Source organism: Myotis davidii, unplaced genomic scaffold (genome assembly GCF_000327345.1).
Source record: "Myotis davidii unplaced genomic scaffold, ASM32734v1 scaffold376, whole genome shotgun sequence".
NCBI lineage: Eukaryota > Metazoa > Chordata > Mammalia > Chiroptera > Vespertilionidae > Myotis > Myotis davidii.
The window spans coordinates 2569791-2586209 of record NW_006288121.1 but is presented as its reverse complement, the minus strand read 5'-3'; the positions used below and the strand labels follow the sequence as shown (position 1 = coordinate 2586209).

At 38.4% G+C, this 16419-nt stretch overlaps 1 protein-coding gene and 1 long non-coding RNA gene across 3 annotated transcripts in view; both read left to right on the top strand.

Moving 5' to 3' along the window:
- NEBL (nebulette) overlaps positions 1-6595 on the top strand; it is a 370552-nt gene extending 363957 nt beyond the window's left edge. For both annotated transcript variants that reach the window (XM_006759924.2, XM_015561463.1), the window contains one exon: positions 1320-6595. In XM_006759924.2, coding sequence (XP_006759987.1) covers positions 1320-1496 — 177 coding nt within the window. In that variant the 3' untranslated portion in view covers positions 1497-6595. The remainder of the gene's footprint in view (positions 1-1319) is intronic.
- Positions 6596-9264: 2669 nt separating this feature from the next.
- On the top strand, positions 9265-12210 carry LOC107182508. The gene is made up of 2 exons (XR_001513224.1): positions 9265-11102; positions 11156-12210. It is a non-coding gene; the product is annotated as an uncharacterized LOC107182508 (long non-coding RNA).
- The last annotated feature ends 4209 nt before the right edge of the window (positions 12211-16419 follow it).

The window sequence follows — 16419 nt, the reverse complement described above, 5'->3', positions numbered from 1 at the left end:
CCCCCCCCCCCCCCCCGCCCACTAACCCCTGCAGTTTGAAATTTATCTTTAGTTGTTCTAAAATTTTTTGTGTCTCAGTCAGTTTCCTCAGTGTATGAATTCATTTGATTTTGGGATCATCTGATGTTAATATTAACTACACTCTTGGCCTTAAGTGAAAACAAATATGGTAAAACTCAATTTATATTTTGAATATAATCACTTATCAGAGATATTATTTATAAATATTTTATCCCATTCAGTAAGTTGCCTATTCATTTTAATGCTGGTTTATTTGCTGTGCAGAAGCTTTTTAGTTTGATGTAGTCCCATTCATTTTTGCTTCTGTTGCCTTTGCTTTTGGTGTCAAATAAAAAAATCATTGCCAAGACCACATTTTTTTTTTTTTAGGAATTTTATTATTTCATTTCTTACATTTGTATCTTTAATCCATTGTGAGTTAATTTTTTGTGTATTGTGTAAAGTAGTGGTCCAGTTTTATTCTTTTTGCATGTGGCTGTCTAGTGGTCCCAACACCTTTTATTGAAGAGATTGTCCTTTCCACATTGTATATTCATGGGTCCTTTGTCATAAATTAATTGACCATACATGTATAGGTTTATTTCTGAGCTCTCTATTCTGTTCCATTGATTTATGCCAATACTATACTGTATTGATGATATAGTTTTATAACATAGTTTGAAGTGAGGAAGTAAACATTTTCCTCATTATAATAAAGATTTAGTTATATGTACCCTAATATTTAGAACATGTATATGCTAAATTTCTACCAAAAGCCAAAAAATTTCTACAAAAGCCAAAAAATTAGAATAGTACTGATTTTTTTCTTCTATTTGTTTTGTATATTTTTAAGAGGAAACAAACATTTTAAATACTTGCTCAAGAAAAGTTTATTCCTCTGCCAGGGGCCAGTTGTTGTGACTTGGCAGTGACATGGGTCTGCCTGCCACTATGGCAGGTTTTAATCTCTGAAGACTGTGGACTAGGGGAGAATCTATGTCACCTGATGTCTCTGAGGTTAGCCGAACCTGGGGGGAGTTGGGCTTCACTACTTTAAAGCTTACTTTTTGACAGGCTAGCATTTGTATTTAGTGGCTTGCTCTATCCCCGTTCTGGCCCCCAAATCTTAGCTTTTTGCTAGCCTAGTAAACTTGAGATAAGCAGTTAGGACACTAGGCTCTGGTGGACAACTCTCCAGAAATAAATGTACTTGGAAACATTCCTAACAGTTGCTTTATGAGTGGTCTGGTTGGTTGCGATTGGCATTTGTGGCCATGACTATATTGGTGTTTATAGTGACCCCGTCTTTCTTTTCTCAGAGGACCTACCGAGCCATGTACGATTACAGTGCCCAGGATGAAGATGAAGTCTCCTTCAGGGACGGCGACTACATTGTCAACGTGCAGCCCATCGATGACGGCTGGATGTACGGCACGGTGCAGAGAACTGGGAAAACCGGGATGCTCCCAGCAAATTACATTGAGTTTGTTAATTAATTATTTCCCCTTGCCCTTTGAGCTTTACTCTAATGTATACTAAACCTAGTCTTTTTAAAAGATAGAAGACACTTTTAAGACAACTTGGCAGTTATTTTACAATAATTTACCCTTACTTTGACAATTAGACACACAGGTACCAGGAAGAAGGAATGATTTCTGGGCTGAGAACAGCAGCATTTTCAGTAGTTCCTGTAAACAAAACAATTAGGTCTGGAGACCTGGTGCTGCTAATTGTATTACTGGTTTTTGTTGTTTTTTTTTTCTTGATTGGCTACTGAACCCTTCTGGGGAGATGTATTTTTGTAGACTTTAATAGAGATGTTGATTGTCTTGTAAATGTAACACGTATATGAGACTTCTTAGCTGTCACTTTGGAATCACCAGAAGCCAATTCTCTTAATTCAGCAACACAGCCAATAATTTAAAAACCGCGTAGCTTTGGAGTCATTAGGCAATTTCCAATTCCAGTGAAAATCATCTAGTACAATAAAGTAAGCAATGGCAAAATGACAGTTCTGTTAAAATTATATTGAGTGGTGGCCTTAGGGAACTAGAAACTTCTAGTGAACAAAGAAATTTTTTGTTTCCTTGGCCAACTTGGGTCTATTTATTTCTTATTTGTACCAAGACATATCCTACTCTCCACTTACATTCTATGGACCCACACATATGCTTGGCTCCACAGAATGTCAGGACCAAATAACTTCATAGCTATTCTGCAAGGGGCAGATTTAAGGCCATCTATATGATCTCCCTAATAGCCTTTACCCTGTTGCATGACATGTAGGTTCAAGCTTCTGTAACATAGGCAGCTGCACTGCCCATTACTCCTACTAGATCTAAAAGTGTGGCCGATATCTAAAAGCCTTTCCTCTAGTTGTCAGCTCATCAGAAAAACATAATTTGAAAAGTTGCTTGAGATTCTCCTGCTGCATTGCACTCTAGTTTTGAAGGATGTACACTTTAGGAAATAGATGTATCCTCTAGTAAATAAGTGATTTAGGTGTTTATTGAACAGCTTTCATTAACTTAATGCCGCTGCTGATTTAAAAGTTAAGAAAACTTAACAGGAGCCAGTGACAAAGTGGGATAGGAAGTGTGAACAAAAAGTGACCGACCCAATCTACAGAGAGAGAGAGAGAGAGGGTGAGAGAGAGAGAGAGAGGGAGAGAGAGAGAGAGAGAGGATCTGGTTTCTTTTTTGGAAAAGGTATTCAAATTCTGGAATGGAAATGTAGCCACTGAAACCAGTAAAACAGAAGACTTTCTGGTCACTTTCTGCTTTTTACTTCCTAAATCACATTCAGGGGGCGAGATAGGAATGGCCTCAGAGGTTGGAGGTCCAGGCAGAGGCTGCTCACTGAAGATGGAATTGTTGTCAGGTTTTGATTTTTCAAATGAGTGACCTTGCAGTTTCTTTCTGGATTCACAGCCATGACTGCAGCCTTTGCTGGTGGGTTGTGACTTTCACCTGAGTCCACAGTCAAGATCACCTGAGATTAACATCCATCAGCAACTGTGTTTTTCTGATTTTGTCATTTATTGGGACCTGCAACAGGGTAGCATTCATGTAGGATCTGACTCTATAGTTGAGGTGAAGCTGAAAAAGCTAAGTCTCAAAAGTGTAATAAAATGTATGGGTTGGGGATATCTCCATATACCTTTTAATCAAAGAACTTAACAAAATATATTTTATTGAAATGTTTATCAGTCCAAAGGCAAACATTAATTTATTAACACCTTTGAGAGCTTAGCAAATACTTTTGAAAATCTGTAGTTTCATCTTATCTAGCTAAAAGAGTAAATAGAATAAAATTTATTGCACGCAAGCTTCATCTGCATGACACCGACATAAAATTGAAGAGAGACCAAATTCAGGCAAATAACTAGAGACTTTTTTTGAGTGAGCTTTACGGAATAGGCAGTTTGACTGATTTTCTATCATTGAAATGACCGGTCATGATTAGATTGATTAAACCCCATATCAGTTTTGATGTCCTGTACACAAACCTGCAAACACAAACTTAATTTGCAATATTCTTGCAAAAATTTATGTGCATTAAAATTGAGGGAAATGAGCTTGCTCAGTTTTATTATACCATTAAGTAAATATTTACGTTTCACCCAGACTTCTTTTCACGATTATAAAAAAGGAGTCGTTGTTGATTAAATTTTGCAGACTAAATGTAGGACAGGTACATTTTTTGATAAATAGCACATTTATAGGGAACTCAAAGAAAACTGACTTAAAATGATAAGGATAATGGGGAAAAGTTACCATAAAGTAGCAGCTTGATATTTCATTGTTTTTCTCATCCACTGATTTCAAAATCGGGTTCATTGAATGTAAAAGTCAATACTTACTTGAGGAATAATTCTCCTAAATTGTAAGCTTTACATAATGTTTGCATAGTAAGATGTTTCTGCTTCCAGCCTTTAGGAATTCAGATCTGATCAGAATTTAACGGGAGGGAGGTTATTTTACAGTCAAGACTGAGGGAGAACAAGATGTCACGTGCTTCTGACACTCTCACTTGATAGTGTTGTCATTGTCACTAAAGTTTGTCAGGATATTAAGCATCTCAGCAGAAATATAGGAATTATGTGTATTAATACCAAAGTGCTGTTTTACAGAATCATTTTCAAAGCTACATCGCTGAATAGCTTTTCCTCTTTCAACACGGTACCTGCCCAGCCTCAGTTTGGCAAGAGGTATCACACATAACGCTGACAGCTAAGCAAGGGTCTAAGAAACGAGCCTTTTTACAAATCAAGTTACGGAAGCCTGTGGGTGCCCAGCACCGAGAGCACGCGCCTGCTTTCCTAAGCCCATGTCCTCCAGCCTGACAAAAGCACAAGGAGCCATGCGATAGACTTTTCAAGTTTCCGGAAGCAATGCTGTGTGTGGATCACACCTCTCTGGAGAAAAGCAGTTTTTGTAGCAAGTGTTTTTATGAATTCTCAGTCTCCAAGGACGCTTTCTATCTCTCACCTGTGGCAAGATGACTTCTTAGTGTCTTCTTGTAATCTCACATTAGCATTTATCTGGTTGCCAGATGTCCCTGCATCTTCTCAGGCCTCCCCCCACCTCCAGACACCACCCAGGAATATGCAAGCACAATTTCCAAGAGCCCCTTGTGTGAAGAGGGATGAGACCAGACCAGCCCCTCCCTTGCCACTAGAGTCATTGCTTGACGATGGTAAAGATGCGGTTTTGCCCGTTTTGCCACAGTCTTTTTTCCCTTGTCATCTCTGTGTTGAGCGCTACAACACTTTGGGGGTTGGGAAGCCAACTTTTTTCTAAAACAGTGGAAGTTGAAGGGGTGTATCTCTTTTTGATTTGTTCAACTCCAGTGGAATGTTTTTAATGAAAAGACAGAGAAAATGTGTGTGATCCTTTAATAACACATCTCTATATAAAGTAGATATAGTTTATACCAAAATTATAACATAGATATATACAAAAATAGGTGCCTTTTTGATTAGCCTTGTTTGTCCACTATTGTCTGGGAAAGAAAAGCAAGCTTCTGCTTATCCTATAGTAATATTTTATTACACATGATTGGTATTTTTGCGGTGGGGAAGTAAGACGCTCCTGACAGGTATGAAGGGTGATAGCTGATTATTTTACTTCTAAAGGTTTAGGAATTTAGAAAATACTGACTCTTTCCACCAATTTTTGAATGGTTCTTTGTAGATTTATATATAGTTAAGCTGCATAAACATTAATTTTAGGCTTGAGATATAAAATACCTATATCATGAGGCTGAATTCATTACACAAGATGAAATTCACTTCACAAATTCATTATATCTTAGCTATTTGCTTCTGATCATCTAAAAGTGGCTGGAGTGTGCTTGTTTTGGGTAACGCGACATGGTGCCGAGAAAGCTTTAGTGAAGGAAGAAGCTATGTAAACAAGTGATAAATGAAAGTCTCCTTCCCAAGTATTCCTTGCCCATTAGGTCCTTCCCAGGCCGCTGTCAACTACCAATGATCCAAAAACTCATGACATTGTATAATGCTTCTGTGGTCATCATTCCAGGATGCTTAGGCTCCCGGAGTCCACAAGCCTGGAAGGGCCCCCAGGGCAAATCTCATCCCCAGTTGTCCATGTTACTTTAGTGTATTCATGGAAATTCCATGTTTTTGGTGTTAGATGTATGGAATTCGGTTTGCATAGTGTATACTTCTTTGTAATCCAGTGCTATTAAGAATGCTTTACTTAAAGGAAAAAAATCTGCATTGTAGTCCCATTCTTCAGTGTCCACACAAGGAATAGCTGAGCATCTTAGAAGCAGCAGCGAGTGTGTTCCAGGCATGGCGTGGAACAGTTTGGCCTTTGGCTTGTGATGAAAGTGCAAAATTGAATCACTGTGCAGTTTGGCTTTTATTTACTTTAAAATATGTAGAATTGTGGTTGATTAATTTGCAAGATTTTACTAACTTTGAGAGCTTACAGTTTTGAGGGAAACAATGTTTTTAAAATGAAGGGGCTCACAGAAGAAACAACCCAATGTAACTAATAGAATCTGGCTTTTGTTATGCAAATTGTTAACACCAGCTATTAAAATATATTTTAGTAGAAATGCTTTAATTCATGTTTTTTTCCTCTACACTGTGAATCTTGAAGCCTCGGTGGACTAGAGCGACATCATGCTGCCCAAAGGACTCACCTATGCAAACTAGTTCACATGCTAGTGGGTGTCACAGTAATCGGGTAATAAGGCATTACTTCCCTTACATTGAAATAACACGTTACGCCTAATATCATGTATGTACAGTGTAGTCACTCACAGACCCTTCAAGGCTACCAGAATCATTAGTATTATTATTTGTTTAAAGGCAAATCGCTGAATTATCTATTTGAACTACTGACCGATGTAATAACAGGAATGACGGAAGGATGTGTCAGCCATGGCTGCTGTGTGGTCACTGCAGGTGTCCTCCGGAGACAGAACTATGTTCTCAGATGCACTTTCTTCAGGGTATTATTTCTGTGTCTTCTTTCTGTATTTGTAAAACATTAGAACGCTTTAATTTCCTATCTACAACTTGGTTTGCCTAAATAAATGCGGGATATAAAAAATGGTTCCACTTCTTGGTTCTGATCTTGGTTTCTTGGAGCATGGGTGATTAAACTTTGGTTTCTTGGAGCATGGGTCATTGGTAATACCCTAGGTTTTAGGTTTATCGTGACAACGAACATCAAATCTCATCAAAGGAATATGTTGGCTTCAGTGCACTCGCATTGGTGAGTCATTCAAAATGAGGCTTCCTCTCCCAATGGGCTTAGTTTTAAATGATAGAAATATTACGCTTCTTAACGCTCAGTATCTTTCTGATTTTATATCAAAATATCACAATGGTACTTCCTTGTAGTTCACTTCTTTCAAGATTAAATTCCTCATGTGTCCTCAGTAATACAATTTTAATTTTCTTGAATTTGTCAGATGAAAGAAACAGTTTGGAGCAAAGAATTAAAAAAATGCACAAACTTAGTACATGAAACGGGAAGATGCTGTAATTTTTTAGCTAAGAATCACTCGTAACCATAGAACATAATTGCTCCCCTCCCCCTAATTTTCCCATAGTTGGAAAAAACGAGTCAGTCCCTATTTTTATCCTCATAAAATCTGTTGAGACTAGAACCTTACCTTTTGGATATTATTTTATAAAAGTTCCTTTTTGATGGTGCATTAGCTTTCCTAATTATGAACTGATAAACGTTGCAGCTGACACATTGAGGACACTTGCTGATAGAATAAACACTTCTTTCTAATCTTGAACTTTGTGGGTTTTTATATTCTAAAAGTATGAAATGAATATGTGTATGAACGATAGTAATCATCAAACATACTGATGACATTTCAAATTACAAGGTAACTTATTTATTTATTTGAATAATTTACTATCTTTTCCTATCTCCAAGATTTTTCCCCTTTCCATGATAATAAACTTTCTTTTTGGAACCCAAGCCACAGATAAATAAATAACCCAGCAAGATATTTTTCTAAACTAAACTAATTTAGATTTAGAATATACCATGCTGATAATTTTATTAACTTAAAAATCTGTGAAGATAAGTAATTGAAGACATACATGATCACCAGAAGCCTACAAAAATAACTTTAAAAAATATTCAGACTTAAAAACTACATAAAAGGGAAGTTTTGTTCCCTTCTTTATGTAATTTGCTTCTCCTACACAGGGTTGAATAAGAGTTTTGTGACTGCAGAAAACCGGATATGGCCCAAGTGGGAACTTCATCTACTTTCTACAGTTCTGAACAAAATTCTCTGGCCCTTGTCTATTATATTTGTATTTGGGCACAGCAGAGTTCTGATGAAAAATAGGATGAAAAGATAGATTAAAAGGGTGAAAAGTCAATATTAGAACAGAGGGCCCAGTTACTGATTTTGTGTGTAAACCATGGCATTTTGATCTTTGCCACTTTTCACTTTTCTTTTTTTAGTAGCAAACATGAAAGAGGATAGTAGAGTAAAATAGAGAAAGCAAAATCTGAATTCCAGTTATTCCTCTTGAAAAAATAAGTCACTTTGCTGCACCTCAAATTTAGTTATTAAGTGGTTCTATCAGTGAACTAGTTTCTTGTTCTTGACCCTAGTTTCTTGTTATTTCCTTTTCCCAGAGGTTTGCTATCCAAGGCCATGAGGCCCAAATTAACTTTATTTTTCTTTGTCACTCCTCTGGTGACAGCTGGCTGGATCCAGGTGACTGATTTATAGACTTACCTGGTGCCTTTGATGGGGGCTGCACAAGAACATTGCCTAACAGGGATGATGGTGACTCAGCCTGGTCTGAAGACCTGAGTTCACAAGATGGAGCAAGGTATCTAACTGGTTGTATTAGTAAAAGCTGAACGACAAAGGAAAAGAAGAAGGAAGTCAGGAGTAAGTATGATGTGAGTGAGCAGAAAGCATCAATAAGAGCAAGCCATGAGAGGGGGAAATATATTTAGAATAGACGGAGTAAAAAGTAAAGTAGATGGTCAAGAGTGGCAGGAACCGCTAAACACAGAAGGAAATGGATTCTTGTGATGGTGGCTCCTGTGGTAGGCAGCCCCGACGCCTGCTGCCCAGGGTGTGCCCACACTCCATGTCAGATGCAAAGCCGTCCTGCTGACGCTGCGAGGCCACCTCCTCTTGACAAGGAACACATTTCATGAATGATGGGAAGATCTGCACCCAAACAAAACAGTCAAATGTGATTGAAATGTCAACATATTATTACAGTTCAAATGTCCCAAAGACGTCTTAAGTCTCCTTTTATGATATATTATACTTTCTATATCTTGTTGAAAATCAACTTTAGTTAGAAATTGTTTCCCTGGGCCCTAGAAAGAGTATGCATAATTAATATCAAACAAATTTAACTTCAACCAGTATGAATGTAGAAAGGAAGGATTGAGGGTGGAGAGAAATCTTCTCATGATCTCTAAATGACTGGCAAAGAACAAGGCAGTGACTGGGGCCACCTTGCTCAGTGACATGGGCACTGGTGCTCCTGGTATGAAAGCTGAACTGTTTTTGCATAGCTTTCATAAATACCTATTTTTTCCAGGCTTACTCAGTGATAGTTCTTGATTAAGGTGGATGAAGCAGTAACTGTTGTTAATTCGTTGATCAAATATTTACTGTGTGTCTATGTGATTCAAGGAACAGAATATAGGAAATTTCCTCATAAAGCTTTAATATAGTGGTAGGGGAAGACGGATAATAAGCAATTAAGGATATGCATTCATAAAGGGAAGCCTGGTGTGCCCCGAGTCCTTGTCGCTGAGAAGGCAGTGAGCTGTGGACTTGGAGGAAGAGCATGGAAGACCTCTTTGAGGAGATGCTGTTTGAACTGAGCTCTGAAAGCTGCCCTAGGAGCAGCTTCTGTCCATCTGAACGTTAGACACGTGGGGAAGCTAAGTCACTGGCAGCTAGTAGTAGAAATAATCCTCTCCACTGCCAAATTTTAATTTAAGTAGTAAGGGCAGGTTTTCATATTTTTAATAAATCCTTTACAGATAAATATCAGATTATGCACATACAGAAATGTATGTGTATGTACTACCTTTCTATTATTCTAATTATGACTTACTCCCCTGTAAAAAATTCAGCAGGTTTCAAAGAGTTCATTGTGTAAACAAAGTTTTACAGATGTGGGATACTTCACTTCCTTCTTTTTTGGATAATTGGTTATTGCGTAGGCTTTCCTGTGTCCTTACTTCGTCCCTGAATATTTTTGGAAAGTATGTGCTCATGGGTGTTTATGCCATTCAGTGTGTGGCAGAACTAAGTAAAATTCTCCTTCTGCCGTTTTGGATTTAACACATTTGGGTGTTGTCAGCCCCATCTAAGAGGTATTTTGAGATAGATTTGCTACATTAACTGGACATCACAAAAACATTACTCACAATGCAGAAACATTGTTGGTAATTATTTATGATAAGTCTTTACTCTGAGGTAAATAAAAGCTTTTTTAAAAAAGTACAATTCTAACAAGTTTGAACATCTGCCTCCTTTAAAAGTTTGACAGTATGTTTCACACTTTATCTTGGCTACCCTTGTCCCACTTAAATTAATAATTGATAATATTTTGAATGTATTTGGGTCCCCTAATTGATGCCTAATAAAAAGCTAGCTGTGGGAACGCATTGATCTTTGCAAACATTTCCCGGCTGCATGTATATCTCTAGAAAAAATGCTTTCACTTTCAAGATGATGCCACAAAAAGTGATTTCCAAGCCTTCTTATATGCCTGCTTAGAAAGTGATCACTATAACTTTTATTGTGTTGCTTTTTTTTTAGAAAAAGGGTAGTGCTGATGAACCAACCAAAGTATCACATTTTTATGGTTGACCTTTGAAAAGCATGGGGGTTATAGAATTTGTCACATTTAATTTAATTATATTTATGCACAGATCGAAGCATTAGATTATGATCGATTGGGGTGGACGGGGAGTTATCAGCACAAAGAAGCCCTAATCCCAAAGATCACCTTGTCAGGTGACCTGCAGAGCAGTGGCGTCACTGCAGGAAAGGGGAGGAAGGAGTTGAACCAAGGGCAGACACAAAGTTTCCAATGTCTCACTTGGATGAAAAACTCAGAAGTTTTAGTTTCAAGTGGAATTGGAGCTTTCAAAATTATGTCAGTATTGGGAAGCTGAATCTCGCTGTGTCGGCCTTGTTTATCTTTTCGTGTCTTTGTGCTGTGGCGATGTCACAACGCTGCACTCAACTGTGTAGCTTAGGCCTTTATTGGAAAGCTAGGTTCTGAATGCGTCTGGAAAATGCCAAACATTGACTTCATGCGAGTGCAAGTTGGGATACATTCTTTGAATTTAGGATTATGTGATGCCCCCACCTTTATATGGATTTTTTTTGAAAGTCTGAGACCTTTTTGCAGATCTAAGGGGAGTGGAGATGAGTAGAGATTCTGTGTTCTGTTGAATGTGGGTCATCTTCACGTTTCTGAGGTGGACAGGTTTGAACAGCAATGTGTCTGACCTTCCATGTGCATTCCTCTTACACTCACTCATTTTCAAGGGACAGAGACCTGTAGTCTAACCTTCCACCTTCAGGAAGACGGGATTGTCTTGTCTTATGAGACTGACGCGCTGCCTACTGCACTAAGAGGGCAACTTAGATTGTCTTGTTTTATAGATTAGAAGACTAGGGCCCGAGAAATAGTCATAATTAAATGGCAGGCAGTTTGAGATGCGGATAAAATCCCAGTTTCTTTAGCTCTTACCACTGTGCCTCTCCAATCACATGGTTTTCTTGATGGACGCTCACTCTGTGTAAAAGGGGAGAAGGAGACGGAGCATATATCTAGTTGCTTTTCTTGTTCTTTTCATGTCCCAGTACTGGCTCTGCTGCCCAGCTGTGAGCCCTGAGGAAAGTGATGCCAGGCGGTGGCCCAACTTTGATCACCCAAACCATAGCAATGACACTTTGAGTAGCAGAGGTATTGATGGTGTCCAGACGCTCCTGTCACCCGGGTCAGGAAGCCAGTATCTCTTTCCTTTAAGCTTCTGCAACTGCAATTTAAGATGAAAGGAGAACAGTGTCTTCAGAGTGCTGATAGGAAGTCAGACTATGTTCTGTTCCACATCCAGCCCTTTCTTCTCCCGAGAAGACTTAGAAGGGTGGATTAAGCTGCTGTCTGCTTTACACTGACACCACCCTGCGTTTGGGTAGTTAGACTCCCTCAGGACTTCTACTCAGGTTGTTTTTCAGCGCCATTTTTCTACAAGCATTTTTAAAAGACGCCTGATGTGTTCCTCACTGGTGATGCCAGCAGGGTTCAGCCTTGGACTGTAAGAGAAATTTGTGACATGCGATGACATCACCTCTTTCCAATGTGTGCAGTGCTGTTTTCTCCTTCCTTTCCTTTCCATCCCATCCCATCTGTTTCCTGTTTTTGTTTTTCTTTTTTAAGAATGTGCTGGTTCTCTACTTTAAAACATAATGAATTCTAACTGGAAACATTCAGAAGAGCACAGAGAGAAAAAAAATAACATAAACTGTCTCTCAGAAATTCTTAGTGTTGATGTGTATCCTTGAAGGGAATTTACACATATGCATATATTTTTAAAAATTGGAATAGACAATTTTATGTACCCTTTCCCCATTTAACATTGCATAATGAAAATCCTTTTATCATTAAATAATTTAATAAATATTTATCATTTTTATAAATTATTCATTTAACCTTCTTTTTGAACATTTAGATTATTTTCCTTTTAAAATGACGCAGTAAATATTTTCATATTGTTATTTCTTTAAGTTAAATTCCTCAAAATGAAATTGGTGGAACAAAAAAGAACATGTAATTTTAAGGATTTTAATAAATATCGTTAATTCGTCACTCAGGAAGATTTATCAATTTAGATTTCTACCATTAGTGGATTGTTCTCTGTTATTTCTTTCATTTCTCATTGTTAATGAGGTTGAACATTTTCCTCACATGCTTGTTGGCCATTTGCAGTTTATTTCCCCCACCCTGACTTCCTCATTTTCTTTTACCACCGCCTCCCTGGGATATTCAGCATTTAAGTATGAATTTTTTAAACTTTTGATGTATACAGCTAAATTACCTTCCAGAAATTTTCTACTGATTTATATTCCCAGCAACAGTTTATCTGTTTCATCAAGCCCTTTCTGACATTGAATGGCATTGTTTGTTTTAATTTTCATGAGGACACCTTTTAGTTACAGGAATTGCTCTGTGTCTGCTGCATGTTAATGCAGTGATTTTTACATATACAATTGCTTCATGTTAGATCCTAATAGACAATAACTGAAAGAGAGAGAGAGAGAGAGAGAGAGAGAGAGAGAGAGAGAGAGAGAGAGAATTGGAAGGGTGTATTGGAGACTGTGCCCATTAGTGTTTAAGACTGCTGGATTAGATGAAGTACACATAGAAAGGAAAGTGAAGAGAGAAATGGAGTACAAAAGAGGATGGGTGAGTAGAAAATCAGGCTACCATAACAGGGTACCACAGACTGGGTGGCTTAAACCACAGGAATTTATTTTCTCACAGTTCTGGTGTCTAGAAATCCGAGATCCAGGAGTGAGCAAGGGTTGGTTTCTTCTGAGGCTTCTCTCCTCAGCTAGTAGATGACCATCTGCCTCCTATCTTCACATTGTCTTCCCTGTATGTCTAAACGTCCTCATCTTATAATGACGCCGGTTGATATTGAATTCGGGGCCATCCTCATGACCTTGTTTTAACTTAATTACCTCTTTCAAGAGACTATCTCCAAATACAGTCAGATTCTGAGGTACTGGGGTTATAAATTTTGGAGATGGCATAAAGTTCAGCCCAACACAAATGAAAAAATTCAGTGCTTGTGGGCTGACAGACACAGCGAGGCCTCTAACATGGAAGGGATTGAGTTTCGGGAGCTTTAAGAATGGAGGGACTATCTAAGTGCCCAAGGAAGACATTTGAAAGAAGAAACTAGAACCATGGAAATGAAGCCATTGCCCAAAGTCATACAGCGAGTTAGTACAGAGATAGGACAGGAGCCCAGGACTTAGGATTTTTAATTCTCGGTTTTCTCATTGCACCTCGCTGCTTCAGGAAGCTTGGCTGTTCCCCCGAATCTTTCCTCCTCTGACTTCAACCCTTGTCAGTGATCTTGAGTCAAGAAATGCACTGCTACATGCCCTAAATCACTGTTGCTAAATTACACTCTACAGAAGCATTTTTTCCCCAGACATTCCCACCTAAAGGCACCTGTCCTCTCCCAGAAATTGCAGTCAAAGTAGCAGGTTCAATATCATTTTATGCCCACTCTGAAGCTACCACCTGCACTACTAGAAGAGCTGGGTTTATATATCAATACAATATGGAGCTAAGCCTCATTCTTGACTTATAATCTTCACTCTTTCTTCACCTCCAAATCCTCTCAAGAATCTCCCCATTCTGCCTCCATGCATACCTGTTTATGGTCACACATCAACTTATATTTTCTGCATTACATCGTATTTCTGTCTCTTTGTTATAAGCTTTAGAAGCTTCCAAGAGGTGAGGGACTGAGACTGAACAACTGGTTGGTCATCTCTCTACCTAGTGTTGTGTGTAGCCACCAACCAGTGTTGACCAGTGCAGAAGTTCAGCTCTTAATTTCCCCAAAATAATATGGCTTGTTTTAAGCTTTTTCTATCTATCCCTCTTTGATACAGAGAAATACTATATGGAGCTAGAACCACATAGTACTTAGTAAGCAAACACAGCAACTTAAGAAAGAAATAGAACCATCCATTTCTGTCAACATGGATGATAAGCTTATATTCATTGTCTAAGCATCCTCTCGCTTTAATCACATTGTTTCCAGGATACTGAATGGCTGGCTGGCCATGAACTCATGGAGATAGCTTATTATAGTGGGAGATGCTGAAGAAAAGAGTGGTTGTTTTGGTTGGCAGAGTTATAGTCTGATGACCTGGACCACCATTACTCAAGAATTTTCACCAAATTCTTGGAAGGCACTACCTAAGAAGTTCTGTGCCTGGGTTTCTTCGTCTGTTCAGTGGAGAAAAGATTTCTTTTTTATGCATGTTCTCTATACTGTTTATAACAACCTTAACACAGTACTTTGCTCATAGTAGGTGCTTAATAAATGGCAACAGAGACTGTGGTTGTCCTCTGTGGGGGATGCCCTTGTCAACTGTTATAAAAGACAACTTGATTCCATTTTATCTTCTATGGGCCATTGACTGGTCATTAACAAAGGATTAGTGAAAATCCATGCTCCCAATAAGAACAGATTAAATATTAATTGAGCACTAATTGAGTATAATAAATAACACAAAAGCATGTTAAGACTTTTGGGTATTTGGGTAAGGAAAGGACCTGGACAGAGCACATTATAGGTATATTTTAAATATTTAGATGTTTATGCAATATGTTCTGATTAAATTGATATAGAAAGCTGGTATATTTTTATATCTTATGCTTTGTAAATTACCATTTAGAATATTAATACCAGAAGTAGAAAAGTAACGGTACATGGTGACCTTTAAAAATGCATAGCTAATGGAATCACTGGTAGTTAAACACGAATAGATTGGATTATATGAAAGTGACACAAGAGGGCAGCTGTGTACTGTTTCTGAATATCTTTTGCCATAATATATTAGGCTAAACTTCAATATGTGAGTAATAGGTATGATAGGAAATCGTCTTTCATAAACTTCCTATATAGATGTAATAAAATTATTTTAGTTAGAGACGTTAGTTATAACACACAAATCCTTATTGGCAAATAAAGGTTGACAAGTAATGACACAATAACATCCTACTAATTAGCTATAGTTTCTACATTTACACAGAACATTTGACTGGTCTGTAGTGAGGTGGGAGAATGGATGGGGATGCTCATAAATCAAGGGATAGTCTGGTCCGCATGGAAAGCTCAAATGTTGGAATGAAACATATGTCCTATGCATCAGAGCTTAGCAATTCTGTGGGCTTAAACAGGAATGTCTCAAATCTTGTGTTTTCACATGAAATCTGGAAGATACTACTGGTTGTCATCCTTTGAACCCATAGCAAGCAAACATCCTGCATGATACCTGGATTCTCCTGCTAGAGCAGTGATGTGACCTCTGCGTATGCCTCATCTCAGGGGGGTGAGGGGTGGGGCAACACACAGGTCCTCGCCACTAGGATAATTTCCCCAAGCCAGGGATCCTGACAATGCCTAAAATGCTGCATGTCTGAATTACACCCAGTTTAAGGGGCTTGTACAGTTGCATGAGAGAAGGTGTACCTTGGCACAGGTGTAATTAATCTCCTGTGCTTCAACAAAAGTGACATTGATTTTGGAAGGATGCATCTGCTTTGTAAACGGGCAGCTACAAAACATATAGAGCCTTATCCACAGTGAGCACAGATAGATCATTGTTATTTCACTCATTTCAATAATGAGCTTCTATTAACTATCTACATGTAGTGAGATCCAGTTCATAATGGGTGCAAGGAACTCATGCAGGATTTTCTGACAAGAATTGAGTCAGTCATGGAGGAGGTGGGGTGAAGTATGCTGTAAACACCTTGGTCATGGGATGCAGTAAGTCTCCAGAGAGCATGTACTTGGGCCTTGGAGTCAGTAGATTGTGCTGCAGTGCATGCTGGTTTGACAAACTCATGAAAATACCAGGGGAGCCTGGGAGAAGACACCTGAGATACTGGTGCATAGCATGTGTAACTTCACGGTGAGAAAGCCAATAGAACCAGAGGTTTTTCAAGATAGCATCAGAGTAGATAGATATTACACGCATCTCGCCCCCAGGACCAAAGTGGGAATATAACTAAATTAAAGAACAATCACTTTAAATAACCAACTAAAGACAAACTGAAAAGGAATATTATAACCAAGGATTTACAGAAGAATCCAC